The 14226-nt window shown below is 44.5% G+C and overlaps 1 protein-coding gene across 1 annotated transcript in view; it reads left to right on the plus strand.

Annotated features, from left to right (window-relative positions):
* The first annotated feature begins 932 nt into the window (after positions 1-932).
* The window catches only part of LOC137537203 (uncharacterized), a 128033-nt gene continuing 114739 nt past the window's right edge, over positions 933-14226 (plus strand). Inside the window, 2 exon segments of the mRNA XM_068259310.1 lie at positions 933-986; positions 2691-3218. Coding sequence (XP_068115411.1) covers positions 2780-3218 — 439 coding nt within the window. The 5' untranslated portion in view covers positions 933-986; positions 2691-2779.

The raw sequence follows: 14226 nt of genomic DNA on the forward strand, positions 1-14226 counted from the left end.
GAGCAGCAGTCCGTGTATTTGTGGCAAAATGCACATGATTAAAAAAAATGCTCTCTGCCTTAAAGTTATTGGGAAGTGCTTGATAAAGAAAGAAACCAGATACTTACCTAAGGAGAGGGAAGGCTCTGGGTCCTAATGAACCGTCTGCTCTCCAGGTGCCCTCGGTGCTGCGCCGTCCCCGGAGCAGTTTTTGGCTAAATTAGTCAAATACTGCTCCTTCTGCCAGTGGAGGAGATTTCGGAAAGTCTTCGGGAGCCTGAGTACTCCTGAAGAATGGGCCGCTCCATACTGCGCACGAGCGAACGCCCTCTATAGCGCATGCGCAGTGTGGAGCCGCCTATCTTCGGGAGGACTCGGCTCCCCTGAAGACTTCCGAAGTTCCCCCCAGCGAGGGATTTGAATGGGGGAGCCAGCGCTGCACCAAGAGCACCGACAGCGGAGAAAGAAGGCTCATTAGGACCCAGAGCCTTCCCTCTTCTTAGGTAAGTATCTGGTTTCTTTCTTTATTACGTGGATCCCAATGACTTTACACAAAACATACTGTATTATTTTTTCTTCAAATCTTTTAAATGCAACAAATTTTCTTAATTGATTGTTTTATTGAAAAATCAAACAAATCCATCATACCAATGTCTGTACTAATCCCCCCACTGTAACCTATCCTACATTCTGGCAATGCCCAACAGGCATACATATGCTAATGCCAGTAATAAAAATGGGAGGCGATGAGGATGTAGTTGGGGTTGTGCAGTTATAGAGAATAATAATAATAATACAAAATACAATAGCATAGCACTGGATGGCTGAGTTCAGGTGATTCCACAAACAGATGCTGCAGTTAGCCTAATTAACACAAGATGGCGACATCACACCTCCCAGGTGGAACGCACAGACAGGAAGTAATAGTGGAGCCAAAGACAGGAAATGATGTAAACAGGTCAGGCATAAAATTATTAGGACACGGAGAGGAGACCTGGCTAGAAGAGGTAATTGTGTGATAGTTGTTATATATTGGGCAGAGCAGAGGTCGGGGTGGACATACTTGTTATATATTGGGCAGTGCAGAGGTCGGGGTTGTCATACTTGTTATATATTGGGCAGAACAGAGGTTGAGTGGACATACTTGTTATATATTGGGCAGAGCAGAGGTCGGGGTGGACATACTTGTTATATATTGGGAGAGCAGAGGTCGGGGTGGACATACTTGTTGTATATTGGGCAGAGCAGAGGTTGGGGTGGGCATACTTGTTATATATTGAACAGAGCAGAGGTTGGGGCGGGAATACTTGTTATATATTGGGCAGAGCAGAGGTCGGGGTGGTCATACTTGTTATATATTGGGCAGAGCAGAGGTCGGGGTGGACATACTTGTTATATATTGGGAGAGCAGAGGTTGGGTGGACATACTTGTTATATATTGGACAGAGCAGAGGTCAGGGTGGACATACTTGTTATATATTGGGCAGAGCAGAGGTCGGGGTGGACATACTTGTTATATATTGGGAGAGCAGAGGTCGGGGTGGACATACTTGTTATATATTGGGAGAGCAGAGGTCGGGTGGACATACTTGTTATATTTTGGGAAGAGCAGAGGTCGAGGTGGTCATACTTGTTATATATATTGGGCAGAGCAGAGGTCAGGGTGGACATACTTGTTAAATTTTGGGCAGAGCAGAGGTCAGGGTGGACATACTTGTTATATATTGGGCAGAGCAGAGGTCGGGGTGGACATACTTGTTATATATTGTTAGAGCAGAGGTCGGGTGGACATACTTGTTATATATTGGGCAGAGCAGAGGTCGGGGTGGACACACTTGTTATATATTGGGCAGAGCAGAGGTCGGGGTGGACATACTTTATATATATATTGGGCAGAGCAGAGGTCGGGGGTGGACATACACAGAGGAGGTCAGTGTGGAGCTGTGACTGGCTGATCTTGTATGCCATGGAATACTGAGCCCATAAGATCATCGTGGAGCAGCTATCATCTTATGTGGCTGGATAGTGTACTGGTAATTGGGCACTGCCTTTGACATGGGAGACCAGAGTTTGAGTCTATTCTGGGGTCAGTATCTATTCAGTATGGAGTCCTTAGGCAAGACTCCCTAACACTGCAGGTTGGCCTCCTGGGCAGGGTGGCTGCAGCCCTTGAGCGCTTTGAACCCAACAGGAAAAAAGGCACTAAACAAATGTCAGGATTAATATTCTGTTCAGCTGATGCTTCTCACATATGCTTACTCTCCGTTTTACCTTATTTCTATCTATTTCTCATATGTATTATGCTATAAATCATGCATCTAAATACACCTGTTATCATCTGTGTTTATTACTGCAGTCACAGGAGGTTTATGTTTATCTCAGCTGTTATGGAAGGCCGACCTGTATCTCTTCCATGTGAAGGAGGACATTTCCCCTGATAGCTTTCCCAGCAGCTGTTCATAGCAACAGTCACTAATGCCGGCAGCCAATAATATGTTGTACAATCAGGTTGTTGCAGATCGAGGGAGGTTCTGAAGGGGCAGGATCTGTCCATTGTGTCCATTTCCTTAAGACAGTGCCACCGGATAACCATACTGAATGTGCCGAATACCGCAGCATATGGGATATTATCACCCTCTAGCATTATGCTCTTTCTGTGCTCTGTTTACTACTGCTAATATCTTACTGCTGTACTATGTTATCATTTTCAGAACTAAGATCTGAGCTCAAAGAACAAGAGACGTATGTGAGGAGTGAACAGCAGTCTGCAGAAGAGAAAGACAGGAGTGACTACCAGTCTATGGAGGAGGGTGACATGATGAGGGCAATTAAAGAGGAAGAAGAAGAAACATATGTGAGAAGTGATCAGAAATCTATGGAGAAGGCTTATGTGATGAGGACAAAGAAAGAGGAGGAAGAAGAGATGTATGTGAGGAGTGATCAGCAGCCTATGGAGGAGGGAGACATGATGAGGGCAATTAAAGAGGAAGAAGAAGAGACCTATATGAGGAGTGATCAGCAGTCTAAGGAGGAGGGAGACATGATGAGGCCAATTAAAGAGGAAGAAGAAGAGACATATGTGAGGAGTGATCAGCAGTCTATGGGGGAGGGAGACATGATGAGGCCAATTAAAGAGGAAGAAGAAGCGACATATGTGAGGATTGATCAGCAGTCTGCAGAGGAGGGTGACATGATGGGGACAACTATGGAGAAGGATCCTCTTACAGAGAGCAGAACAGGTGAGTGATCAGCATTAATATGTCTTTGGCTGCAGCTGATAGAGAATATATTCACATGCACTGTTACACTGCACACCTCTCACCTTGCTGCTGTACTGTATGGGGAAGGCCTCTCCTTACACACAGAGATAATGGCTGCAGCTGATAGAGAATATAGTCACATGCACTGTTACACTGCACACCTCTCACCTTGCTGCTGTACTGTATGTGGAAGGCCTCTCCTTACACACAAAGAAAATTGCTACATACAAATATTGTAAGCACAGAAGCGCCTGGGGTTGTTCAAATCCCTAATGTCTAATGATACAAATAATACAGTGTTCTTCTTGTTCAGTTCTTTTCTTTTTTTTTTAGTAAGCAAACCCTTTTCTTTTTACTATTTTATTGTTCAGATGATCGTTAAAATCCTTTTTTTATGATATTGATGGTCATCTGAACAATCATGAATCAGATTCAATTTTATTTGGCTAAATAAGTTCACCTGTACAAAGAATTTGACTTTACGGTACTTAACAGGCACAGATGAAATACAAGGAGAGACGGTATAGATATTACAAGTCAAGGACAGTATATAAGTGATAGTGGTAGTAAACATGGTGAGAAGTGTTCATTTTCAGTTCTATGCTGTAATGCTTTCCAGTCCTAGCAGCTCTAGCGTGGTTCTGCATTAAGCATGGCTTCTGCCTGAGGGAAGGAGCTGTTCTGTGCCTGGAAGTTTTTGTTGTGACTGACCGGTATCTCACTCCTGAAGGCATAAGCTGGAGGATGGAGTGAGCAGGGTGAGGGGGATCAGAGGCAATCTTGGTTGCTCTCTTTCTCCACCTGCTAGCATAAAGATCTTGCAGGAAAGGTAAGCTGCAGCCAATTATTCTTTCTTCTGATTGGATGATGCGCTGCAGTCTCACCTTTTTCTCATACGGAGCATGAGCCGAACAGTCATGGTTGATGTTGTGATGGATTTGATGATTGTAGTAAAGACCTGCAGCATTCATTTTTGTAGTAGGCAAAACATATTCAGCTGCCGTAGGAGGTACATCCTCTCTTGAACTTTCTTGATAGTGACTTTATTGTTATCCCATTTAAAGTTGTTAGAGATTAAGGACCCATGAAATTTGAATGCCTCTACTTGGGTCTCTGTAGATGCATGTATGATTATGAGGAGATATTGTCATCCCCATGGGCTGAAGAACATTAAGTTCCAAGTTGTTGCTGCTGCACCAGGAAGCTAGTCTAACCTTCTGTCTCCTGATGGTGAAGAAATTGGTCATCCATTTGCTGATGGATTCAGGTGTGCTTAGCTGGGAGAGCTTGCTGTGTCACAGTGATGGTATTATGGTGTTGAATGCAGAGCTGAAAAGCTGAAATCCACAAATAGAATTCTGTCATAGGTTCCTGGGGAGTCCAGATGCTCTAGTAAATAATGAAGACACATTCTTACAGCATCATCTGCAGACTTATTTCACCTATAAGCAAATTGCAGAGAGTCCAGCAGGGGGATCTGTGAGGGATTTCAGATAAGCCATTATCCCTTTTTCAAATGCTTTTATGACCAATGATGCAACAGCAACTGGCCTATAGTCATTTATACATATAAATGCTGATTTTTTTTTAAAGAACTGGGACAATGATTGGGCATTTAAAACAGGCAAGCAGGGGCATAACTAGGCCCCACCGGGCCCCCCTGCAGAATTTCTGAGCGCCCCCCCCCCCCCCCGGGCCGTTTTGTGGGGGTTGGAGGGGACGCAGCATGAGGGGAAAGCCGTGCAGCAATTCGGCGGGGAGGGGGGGAAGGTCCCCCCCTCCCTCACCTCGGGGCTCTCCCCTCTGCACTCCCCTCTGCCTTAAATCTAAGTCCGGGCAGTGTCTGGGCAGCGGCGGGCAATCTTCGGGTGATCCGGATAGTAGTTATCCGGATGACACCCAGTACTGCTGTGCTGTGCGGGCTGGGTGGAGGATCAAGCTTACCCTTCTGACGTCTTCTCCGGCCGTCCCTCGGCGCCTCCCACGATGCGTTCCACTCGGCGCTCACGTGACTTCAAACACTTCCTCCTTCCCCAGAAGGCTAAGCGTAGATGAAATATCCAGGGGTAGATCAGGTATAGCTACAGTGCTGACCGTAATTATTCATACCCCTTGCAAATTTTGACTTAAAGTTACTTTTATTTTACCAGCAAGTAATTTTGTGATGGGAAATGACATAGGTGTCTCCCAAAAGAGGCATTATGGTGGGAAAAAAACATTTCTCAGCTTTTATTTACATTTGAGCAAAAAGTGTCCAGTCCAAAATCATTCATATCCTTCATAAACTGTCACAATCTGTGGGAAAATCCAAAGTTCTATACCATTCCAAATAGTCCAAGCCTTTCTACAGCATCCTAATTACCCTGATTAATTGGGAACAGCTGTTTTAATCAACTGAACAGGTGAAAAACGTCAGGTCTCTGCAGTTAGTTTGTGGATGGTCATGGCTAAGACAAAGGAGCTCAGTGAGGACCCGCGGCTCCGCATTGTGGCTGCTCACAAGTCAGGAAAGGGCTACAAGGCCATTTCTAAAGGTTTTCAAGTTCCAGTGGCTACAGTGCAAAGTAGTATTAAAAAATACAAGATGTTCCGCACTGTGACAAATCTCAGAGGACCTGGTCGGAAGCCAAAAGCGACACTTGTACTTGCCAGGAGGATAGTGAGAGAGGTGAAAAAGAATCTAAGGATCACCACCAAGGCCATCCTGGTGAATCTGGGCTCTGCTGGTGGCAATGTCTCAAGGCAGACAATCCAATGGACACTGCTCACTGCTGGGTTCCACGGATGCAGACCAAGGAGGACGCCACTTCTTCAGATAAGGCACACAAAGCTCACGTTGCCTTTGCAGATGCTCCTCTGGACAAAGAAGAGGATTCTGGTCTTTTGTGTTATGGTCAGATGAAATAAAAATGTAATTGTTTGGTCACAATGATGTTTCCTTCATTTGGCATGTAAAAGGAGAAGCCTTCAACCCAAAGAACACCATCCCCACTGTGAAACATGGTGGTGGGAACCTAATGCTTTGGAAGTATTTCACATCCTCCACTTGGAGCCCCGATTAGAAGAAAGTGCAGGAGGGATTTGGTGCAGACTGGAGCCTGTGTGGGTGAAGGCAGGACCGGCAGAAGCAGCTCTTTCCCCTTCACTTTCCTTTATGTCCTCCTCCCCCCATAGTGTGTCCCTATCAGTATGGGCTCTCCTGACCTCCTGCTCATAGTGGGATTATTCCTCAGACTCCCTCAGGAGAGCAGCTCTGCCTTAGTTTCCGGTGCACTGTGAGATGCATCTAATTCTGGAGAACATCTCCTCTGTGTCACTACAGACTTACGGTCCTGTAAGTGGCTCATCCATGCCTCGCTGCTGCTGAGGATGTGACTTGCTGGAACTTTACTGTGATCTTTTCTTCTCTTCCAGGTGCATGGGGGGATGGGCGACACTAATCACATACAGCTCACTGACTGTTCATCCTGCCAGTTGTCATTGTGCTGCTGTTGAACTTTTCTTAATCCTTTTGTAATGCCTGGTACACACGATGCAACTTTCCATCAGATTGACGGTCAAATCAATTTGCAGATTCCCCGTTCCTGGCTCCCCCTCTCAGTGGTAAGCTACAGCACTGGTTTTTCACTTGTTTATCACTGTATTATTCATTTGTTTTTTTTGTCCACAGGTTTTTATGGTACTCTATTCATATTGCTGCATACCCTTTCTTCATATACAGCACTTTTTTGTAGCACGAGTGAGCGCTGTGTATGTATACAGTATATACACACAGGCAGCTCTCAGATATTTGAGGGACTTTATGCTGTTCTTTACAGATATACATGTGCCAAACACGCACATATATATTTTGCACTTATTAGAGAATTTATGTGTGCATCAAACCAAGTAACACCTGACAAATCTGGCTTTGCAAATTTGGCCTAATTGGCTACTCACGAGACATAGCTCATGCAAATATGCATTTGCTTTCGCATGCCAAAGTTTGCAGGGTTAAAACCAATACCGCAAAGCGGTTGCCCTGCGGGAATTAGTTCATGCTACATTAGCACTATCCAGGAGCGCCACGGGGAGGCTTCCCAATGCCCCCATACAACCGGGGGGACTGCGGGGTCCCAGGCTCTCTCACTGCCTGGAAACCACAGCGGCATCCCAGAAGGGGAGGCTGGGAGGTGCAGGCGACCCCCCCCCCCCCCCCAAGCGTGGCCAGCGCCGTGAAGAGCCGCCCGCACCTGCCTCCCAAAATTTATAAACCGGCACTCACCTTAACGTCCATTGCGTTCTGCTACATAAGCGCGACTTGGGAGCGAACACAAGAGAAAGGAGTGAAGCATGGGCCACTCCAAGCTTTGGAGCTCAGAGCTGGCTTTCACACAACACTCTAAAGGGGGGGGGTTCAGTCGCAGACAGACTGCTCCAGGGCTCTCACCTCTTAGAACATATATATTTTGCCACAGAATAATACTATATATTTAATATATTTTTTTTCATTCCTTTTTCTGGACTTTTTACACGTTTTTGATTTTTGGGTATCTAGCAATGTTATTTGCGGTCTAGTTGACTCCACCTCTGGGCACTTAAGTTTTTTGTGCACACCTCTCAGCTTACCATTGATAGTAACTAACTATATCCACATTTAAGCTATTATTAATTGTAGGGACAGCTACCCAGGAATTCTGATTATAATCACCACTAGGGGAACATTTTATTGCTTTTAATTGTCTGTCCATGTGTGTTTTTTTTGTTTTTGTTTTTTTTTTTTTTGATGATAAATAAATATTGGAACTTTTTGCAACTTTATTTACCTTTTGCTCATAGAAGGTACTTTTCTCTGGTAATTACAACCTGATTTCCAATCGTTTTTCCAATTTGATTTTTCGATCCCTTCTATAAAAAAATGATTGGAAATCAGATTGGACCTGTTGGATATAGTAGATGATATCCTGGTGTACTGGTCCGGAACATGTGATGCCCTGAAGCAGTTTGTCCAATATCTAAATGATGGGAAGGAAAATATGCAGTTTACATATGAATGGAGTGAAGAGAAAGTTGCGTATTTAGATGTGGAATTAATGATTAGTGAGAATAAGTTCATTTCAAAGGGATACAGGAAACCTGTGAGTGGGAATCTTTTCCTCCATAGAAAAAGCTATCACCCGGAACACACTTTCAAGTCCCTACCGTATGGACAATTTCTTAGGTTGAGACGAAATAATACTGGACTTGAAGATTTCCACGGGCAAGCGGAGGAATTAAAGCAAAAGCTAGAAGGGAGAGGGTATGAGGTGGACAATCTAGATATAGCCCTTGAAAAAGCACAAAAAGTGGATAGAGATAAAATTATAAAAGGAAAAGGGGAAAAAAAGAAAAAACTAATGTGCAACCAAGCAACAGATTAACCTTTGTTTTTGACTTCACACCAATGCATAAGGAAATAAAACAGAGCATCATTGTAATGATCCGCCCAGCTGCCTGCGCAGGCAGGCAGCTTTTTGACCATTTTCCAGGTCTGTATGCTGCAGGTTCCTGGAAAGGAGACCTGTTTTCACTCTGCAAGTTCAGACTTGCTGTTCGGGTGAGGGATTTGCATTCACTTATCTGGTTATTGGTGGCTCTGCCTCTTTTGAAGGCTTGCAGTATAAAAGCGATTTTCTCCCAGAATTCCCTGCTGGTCATTAAGGTTTGATTCTGCTGGACTTACCTTGAGTTACAGCCCCTCTGCTATTGTTTGCTAATATTATCTTAGTGTAGTTAATTCCAGTGAAGTGCACCTAGCATTCCCATTAGCGCAGTCAGGTTGTATTATCTGTATTGCCTGTTCTGTCTTGTCTTGTATTTGCGATTTCACTGTCGCCAGCGGTTGGCGATGGTGAATCGTTTTGTCCGGAACCTGGATCGCATTTGCCCTAGCGTTAGTGGCAGTGGATCCTTCTAGTCTGTGTTTTGGAGTCTTACCAGAGCTGCGGTTGCTACTGGTTACTCCTTCAGTCTGTCTTGCCGTGTGGATCGCACTTGCTCTGGCGGATTGAGCAGTGGATTCTTCCTCTCCTGTTCTTGTACTTGGATCACACTTGCTCTGGCGGAAAGAGCAGTGGATCTTTCCTCTCTTGTTCTTGTACTTGGATCACACTTGCTCTGGCGGAAAGAGCAGTGGATCTTTCCTCTCCTGTTCTTGCACTTGGACCGCACTGGCTCTGGCAGAAAGAGCAGTGGATCCTACTAGTCCTGTTCTTACCTGGATCACACTCGCTCTTTCGGAAAGAGCAGTGGATCCCTCCTGTCATGTTCTTATACTTGGTTCGCACTGGTTCTGGTGGAAAGAGCAGTGGATCCTGCTAGTTCTGTTTCTGTACTTTGTTCACACTCGCTCTGGCAGAAAGAGCGGTGGATCCTATCGCTCCTGTTCTTGTTAACTGTGTGTCTGTCAGTCTGGAGCAACGCTTGCTGTTGCCTGAGGTAAGGTAACCGATTAGCAAGCGTTCCTGTTATCTGTTTGTATGTTTGTGTTCATTGTTAGGGCGGAGTGCTTGTCTCTGTTGCGCTTATCGTGCGAAGATCACGCCTTAAACGTGCTTGTCGCTGTTGCGCATAACGCGCGGCGATCACGTTTAGCTAGTGCGTTCGTTATTTTCCTTGACGTTCTCATTGTATGATTTGCTGTGCCTTTCTCACTACACCTGTGTTCAACCTTTACTGAGTCAGCCACTCTCGCGATTGCATTCTCACTTTGGTCTTCGCTGTTGTATGTCAACCGTCGCCGGGTGGCGACTAGATTGGTGGACATACATACATTCTGTCTCTGTGCTCTCTCTCGAGAGAGAGACTATCCTGCTCAGCCTTTTGTCGCTGCTGGCAATCGCCATTCTCACGATTGCCTTCTCACTTTGGTTTTCGCAACTAGATTGGGGGACATACATACATTCTGTCTTTGTGCTCTCTCTCTCTCTCTCTCTCTCTCTCTCTCTCGAGAGAGAGAGAGAGAGAGAGACTATCTTGCTCTGTATAGCGCCATTACGTACAATTCTTATCTGACATCTGTGGCTGTGCAGAGGATTTGTTCCTCTGCACTCAACAGCTCCATCTGCCGGTTGGAATTCCTCTCTACGGGTGCATTCGCACCTTAGCTGGGTTCTCTTATCCAAATGTTTGTGGAGGGTTTCCGTAGTGTCAGCGCGCAGGTTGTGCGCTGACCACGGAGATAATTCCACAATCGTTACAATCATGAAGAATTGGAGAATAATCCAGAGGGACCCAATCCTAAGGGAAATATACAAACAACCTCCATTAATTACATTTAAGAGGGCACCCACGATAGGGAATAAACTCACAACCAGTGAATTTAAGATTCCAAGGAAGTTAACCTGGCTGAATCAGGGACAATCAAGGGGAAACTATAAGTGCAGACACTGCTCCTTTTGTCCCCAAATGGAATCAGGAAATATATTGAGAGTGGGACCCATATATACAGGCATGACGACTAGGCAGATGAGGTAACGAATACGAGAACATATAAAATCAGTAGGGTAAAGGATGTAGTAGATTGATTGAGCACTTTAGGAATGAGCATGGAGGGGATACAACTTGTCTACGTTTTGCAGGTCTAGAGCAGGTACCTACCCCCAAAAGAGGAGGGGACAGAGAACGGTCACTCTTAAGAAGAGAAAGTAGGTGGATTATAAGTAGCGATGCACTTGGACCTTTGGGTTTGAACGACCATTTGGACATGGCGTGTTTCTTGGATCCTTAGTGAGAGTAGGGTATATTTCATGTGTAATGAAGTTAGTTTGCATCTTTGTCCAGAATCCTTTAATGTGTTTTTAATGTATCTATTGTATTGTATTTGTAGGGGTCAATATGGAGAGGAATTGTATGGTGCTAAATGGAGCAGTGATGGCTCAAGAAAATTTATAGAAAATGTTCCCACAATCCCACTCCCACTCTAAACAAATGAAGGAGGATGCCCCTTTAAATACTATGGTTACTTTGTTTTTTAGGTTTAGAATCTTTGAAGAATTTATATATTTTAGATGTTTCAATAAAAATGTGTTTTAATGCAACAAGGAGGAATGTCCATTATAACATCTGATGTGCAGAGCCTTTTCTTACATTAAGCACCATCTTGTGGTGAATCTGCATATGTCCAATGGCCTGGACTATGCGAGAACCACTGTGGAGCGCACATCACTTCCTGTCAGATGGTCGCGTGGCACGTGAGCAGTAGTATGTGTGCGCGCTACATTAGATGGCGGAAGTGACGTGCTGCGACGTCAATAGCCCGATAGTTAAATTTTCCCTGGGATGGGAAATTGCTTGCGTACGGAGCCTCAGAGGAAGCTTATAGTAAGGGTGTAACGATCGGTGTAACACAGAGAGGGTCTGATTACCGGTGATCTGCAGTATCACCGAGAATACAGATATACCAGGTTATTGATGATCTGCAGTATCACCGATAATCAGATATATCTCTAACCTCTGGACACCTGAGTAATAAGAGTGTTTTGGTGCAACTGTAATACTTTGAGGACTGCACCTGAGGAGCAGGTGCACTGCAGTAAGGAGTACTGCACAAGCACTTTCCTTCCGTGAGCCTGAACTCTCCCGGGGGAGGAGTCAGGCTCAGAGTGGGAAGGACAGAACGAGATTGACACCAAGGACGGGGTGTCACTAACAGATTAATTGAACTATCTCCAAATGAGGGAGATAGCTCTCGAGGTCGGGCAGGCCAGGTCGTCAACACACAGACAGATCAGGTACAGAGACAGGAGACAGATGCGGAATCCTAAGACAGGCAGAGTTTGGCAACAGGGTATCAGAATAGCGAGGTACACAATCAGAGATCAGGAGAGTAGTCAGGAAAGCATAAGGTCATAACAAATAATCAACAATGCCTAGTCTTGGGTGTGAGTTCCGTGATCATCAACACCCTGGAACTAGCCTAGTGAATAACACAGATGATGACAGATTCCTAATCTGGGTGTGAGTTCCGTGATCATCAACACCCCGGAACTAGCCTAGTAAATAACACAGATAATGCACAGAAACTGACAAAGGGTCTGAGTGCTACCACGTAGTGATCGCAACGCCAGACACCAGATGAATGACCAGCACCCAGTATATATACTAGGGCGCTCTCCAGCGCCTCCCCTAAGTGCTGGACCAATGAGAAGTGGTGGAATTGTCAGCTGACCGGCTGACTGTCATATAAACCCTGCCTCTCAGCGCGCGCGCGTCATTCTGAACCTGTGTGGACTATCAGTCCCAGCCACACCAGTCACGTTTTGCAATGTCTTTGCTAGCCTGTGCGCGGGGTTGTTCGCACCGCTATCTGTACATGCGGCGGCCTCCCCGCGTTTGGTCAGACTGTCAGCAACAGCCTCATGCGCGCAAACCGCCGCATCGGACGCGGTGGTTTCTCCGCGTTCAGCTATGCCAGCCGCGGAAACAGCCGCCTCACACTGAGTCCATGCAGCGGCTTTTCCGCGTTTCTTCACAAAGCGAAATGGTCATCAGGTGGACCGCTGCTCCCACATTGCCCCACGGCTGTCACGTCAATAGGGTATGTCAACCAATTCTGCAATGTTATTTGCTGTAATGGATGTATAGTCACGAGGACTGTTATTAAATATATGGAGTCTACAAACCTTACAGTAGTGCCGGGTATTCACTCTACTTTGCATATTGAATCATGTATACCACACATAAAGATAGAAGCTGGTTACCGGTTTATTTTGTACACACATTCTTCAGTGGGTTTGTGTAGTAAAGCCTGGTTCACACTGTGCATTTTTCACTTCTGATCCTATTCCAGCGAGTGATCAGATCGATAATCAGATCTGAGATCGATTGGATTTAGAAAGCTAGCCTACGCATGTATGCCATTTTTACAATTCCTGATCCCATTTCAGCAATTGGATATCAAAAGGGCATTTACTCGGAATGCTAGCCAGTATTTTGATTGATATTTTCCAGAGGGGGAACAAAGCTTGATTTGAAAGAAATAGTGATTTGAATCAAAATTGCGTTTTTGGACAGAAATCACTCGATTCAATGTTTTCCTAAAATCGTTCCGGCCTACTGTGGAGACATGCAAAAAGCTGATCTGCAATTATAGGAAGCGTTTGATTGCTGTAATAGCCAATAAATGCTTTTCTGTTGATTATTAACCACTTCAGGATTACAGGTTTTTTCACCTTCAGGACCAGAGCAATTTCATTTGCCAATAACTTCATTGCTACTTATCACACTGACATGATCTATATATTATTTTTTGCAGGACAAACTAGGCTTTCTCTGGGCAGTGCTTTTTGCTATCCATTATTTTATTTATATGTATTTTGCAAGGAAGAAGTAGAAAAAAATGAAAAAAAAAATCACCATTCAGTTTTCAGCCATTGTAGTTTAAAAATAAAATGTGCTATTGATGATGTAACAGACACATTTTATTTGCTAATTTGTCCCGGTTATTACAACAATTAAATTGTGTCCCTAGTACAAAGTACGGCGATAATATTTTAATTGGAAATAAAGGTGTCTATTTTTCCGTTTAGTGTTTTTTATATTATAATTATTCCAAGACTTTAATTACAAAATCCACAGTAATGACATACATATTAACAAATTCCCTAAGGTAACCATTTATATATATTTTTTTAATGGTGTATTTTTTTTTTTTTTTACAAGTGTTTTTGGTAACTATGCATTTTGGTAACTATGGGGTGCGGAAGAAGAGGTTAAAAATATTTTTTAAAAAACTATTTCATTACCCTATGGGTTAGTGTATTAGACAGTTTTTGGATGTATTTTTACTTTTTGGCCACAAGACGGCGCTATGGAGTTCTTTGTTCCGTAAATCTAACTCGGAACAAAATATTTTGTTACTTCACACTGTGAGTCATCGCAGACTCAGTGATCGGGGATGGAAGCATTCCCCGATCACGGAGGGACAGGACAGTGGCGATTGCGGACGGGAGAAGTGCGGCGATCGTGG

Source organism: Hyperolius riggenbachi, chromosome 10, assembly GCF_040937935.1.
Source record: "Hyperolius riggenbachi isolate aHypRig1 chromosome 10, aHypRig1.pri, whole genome shotgun sequence".
Classification (NCBI taxonomy): Eukaryota; Metazoa; Chordata; class Amphibia; order Anura; family Hyperoliidae; genus Hyperolius; species Hyperolius riggenbachi.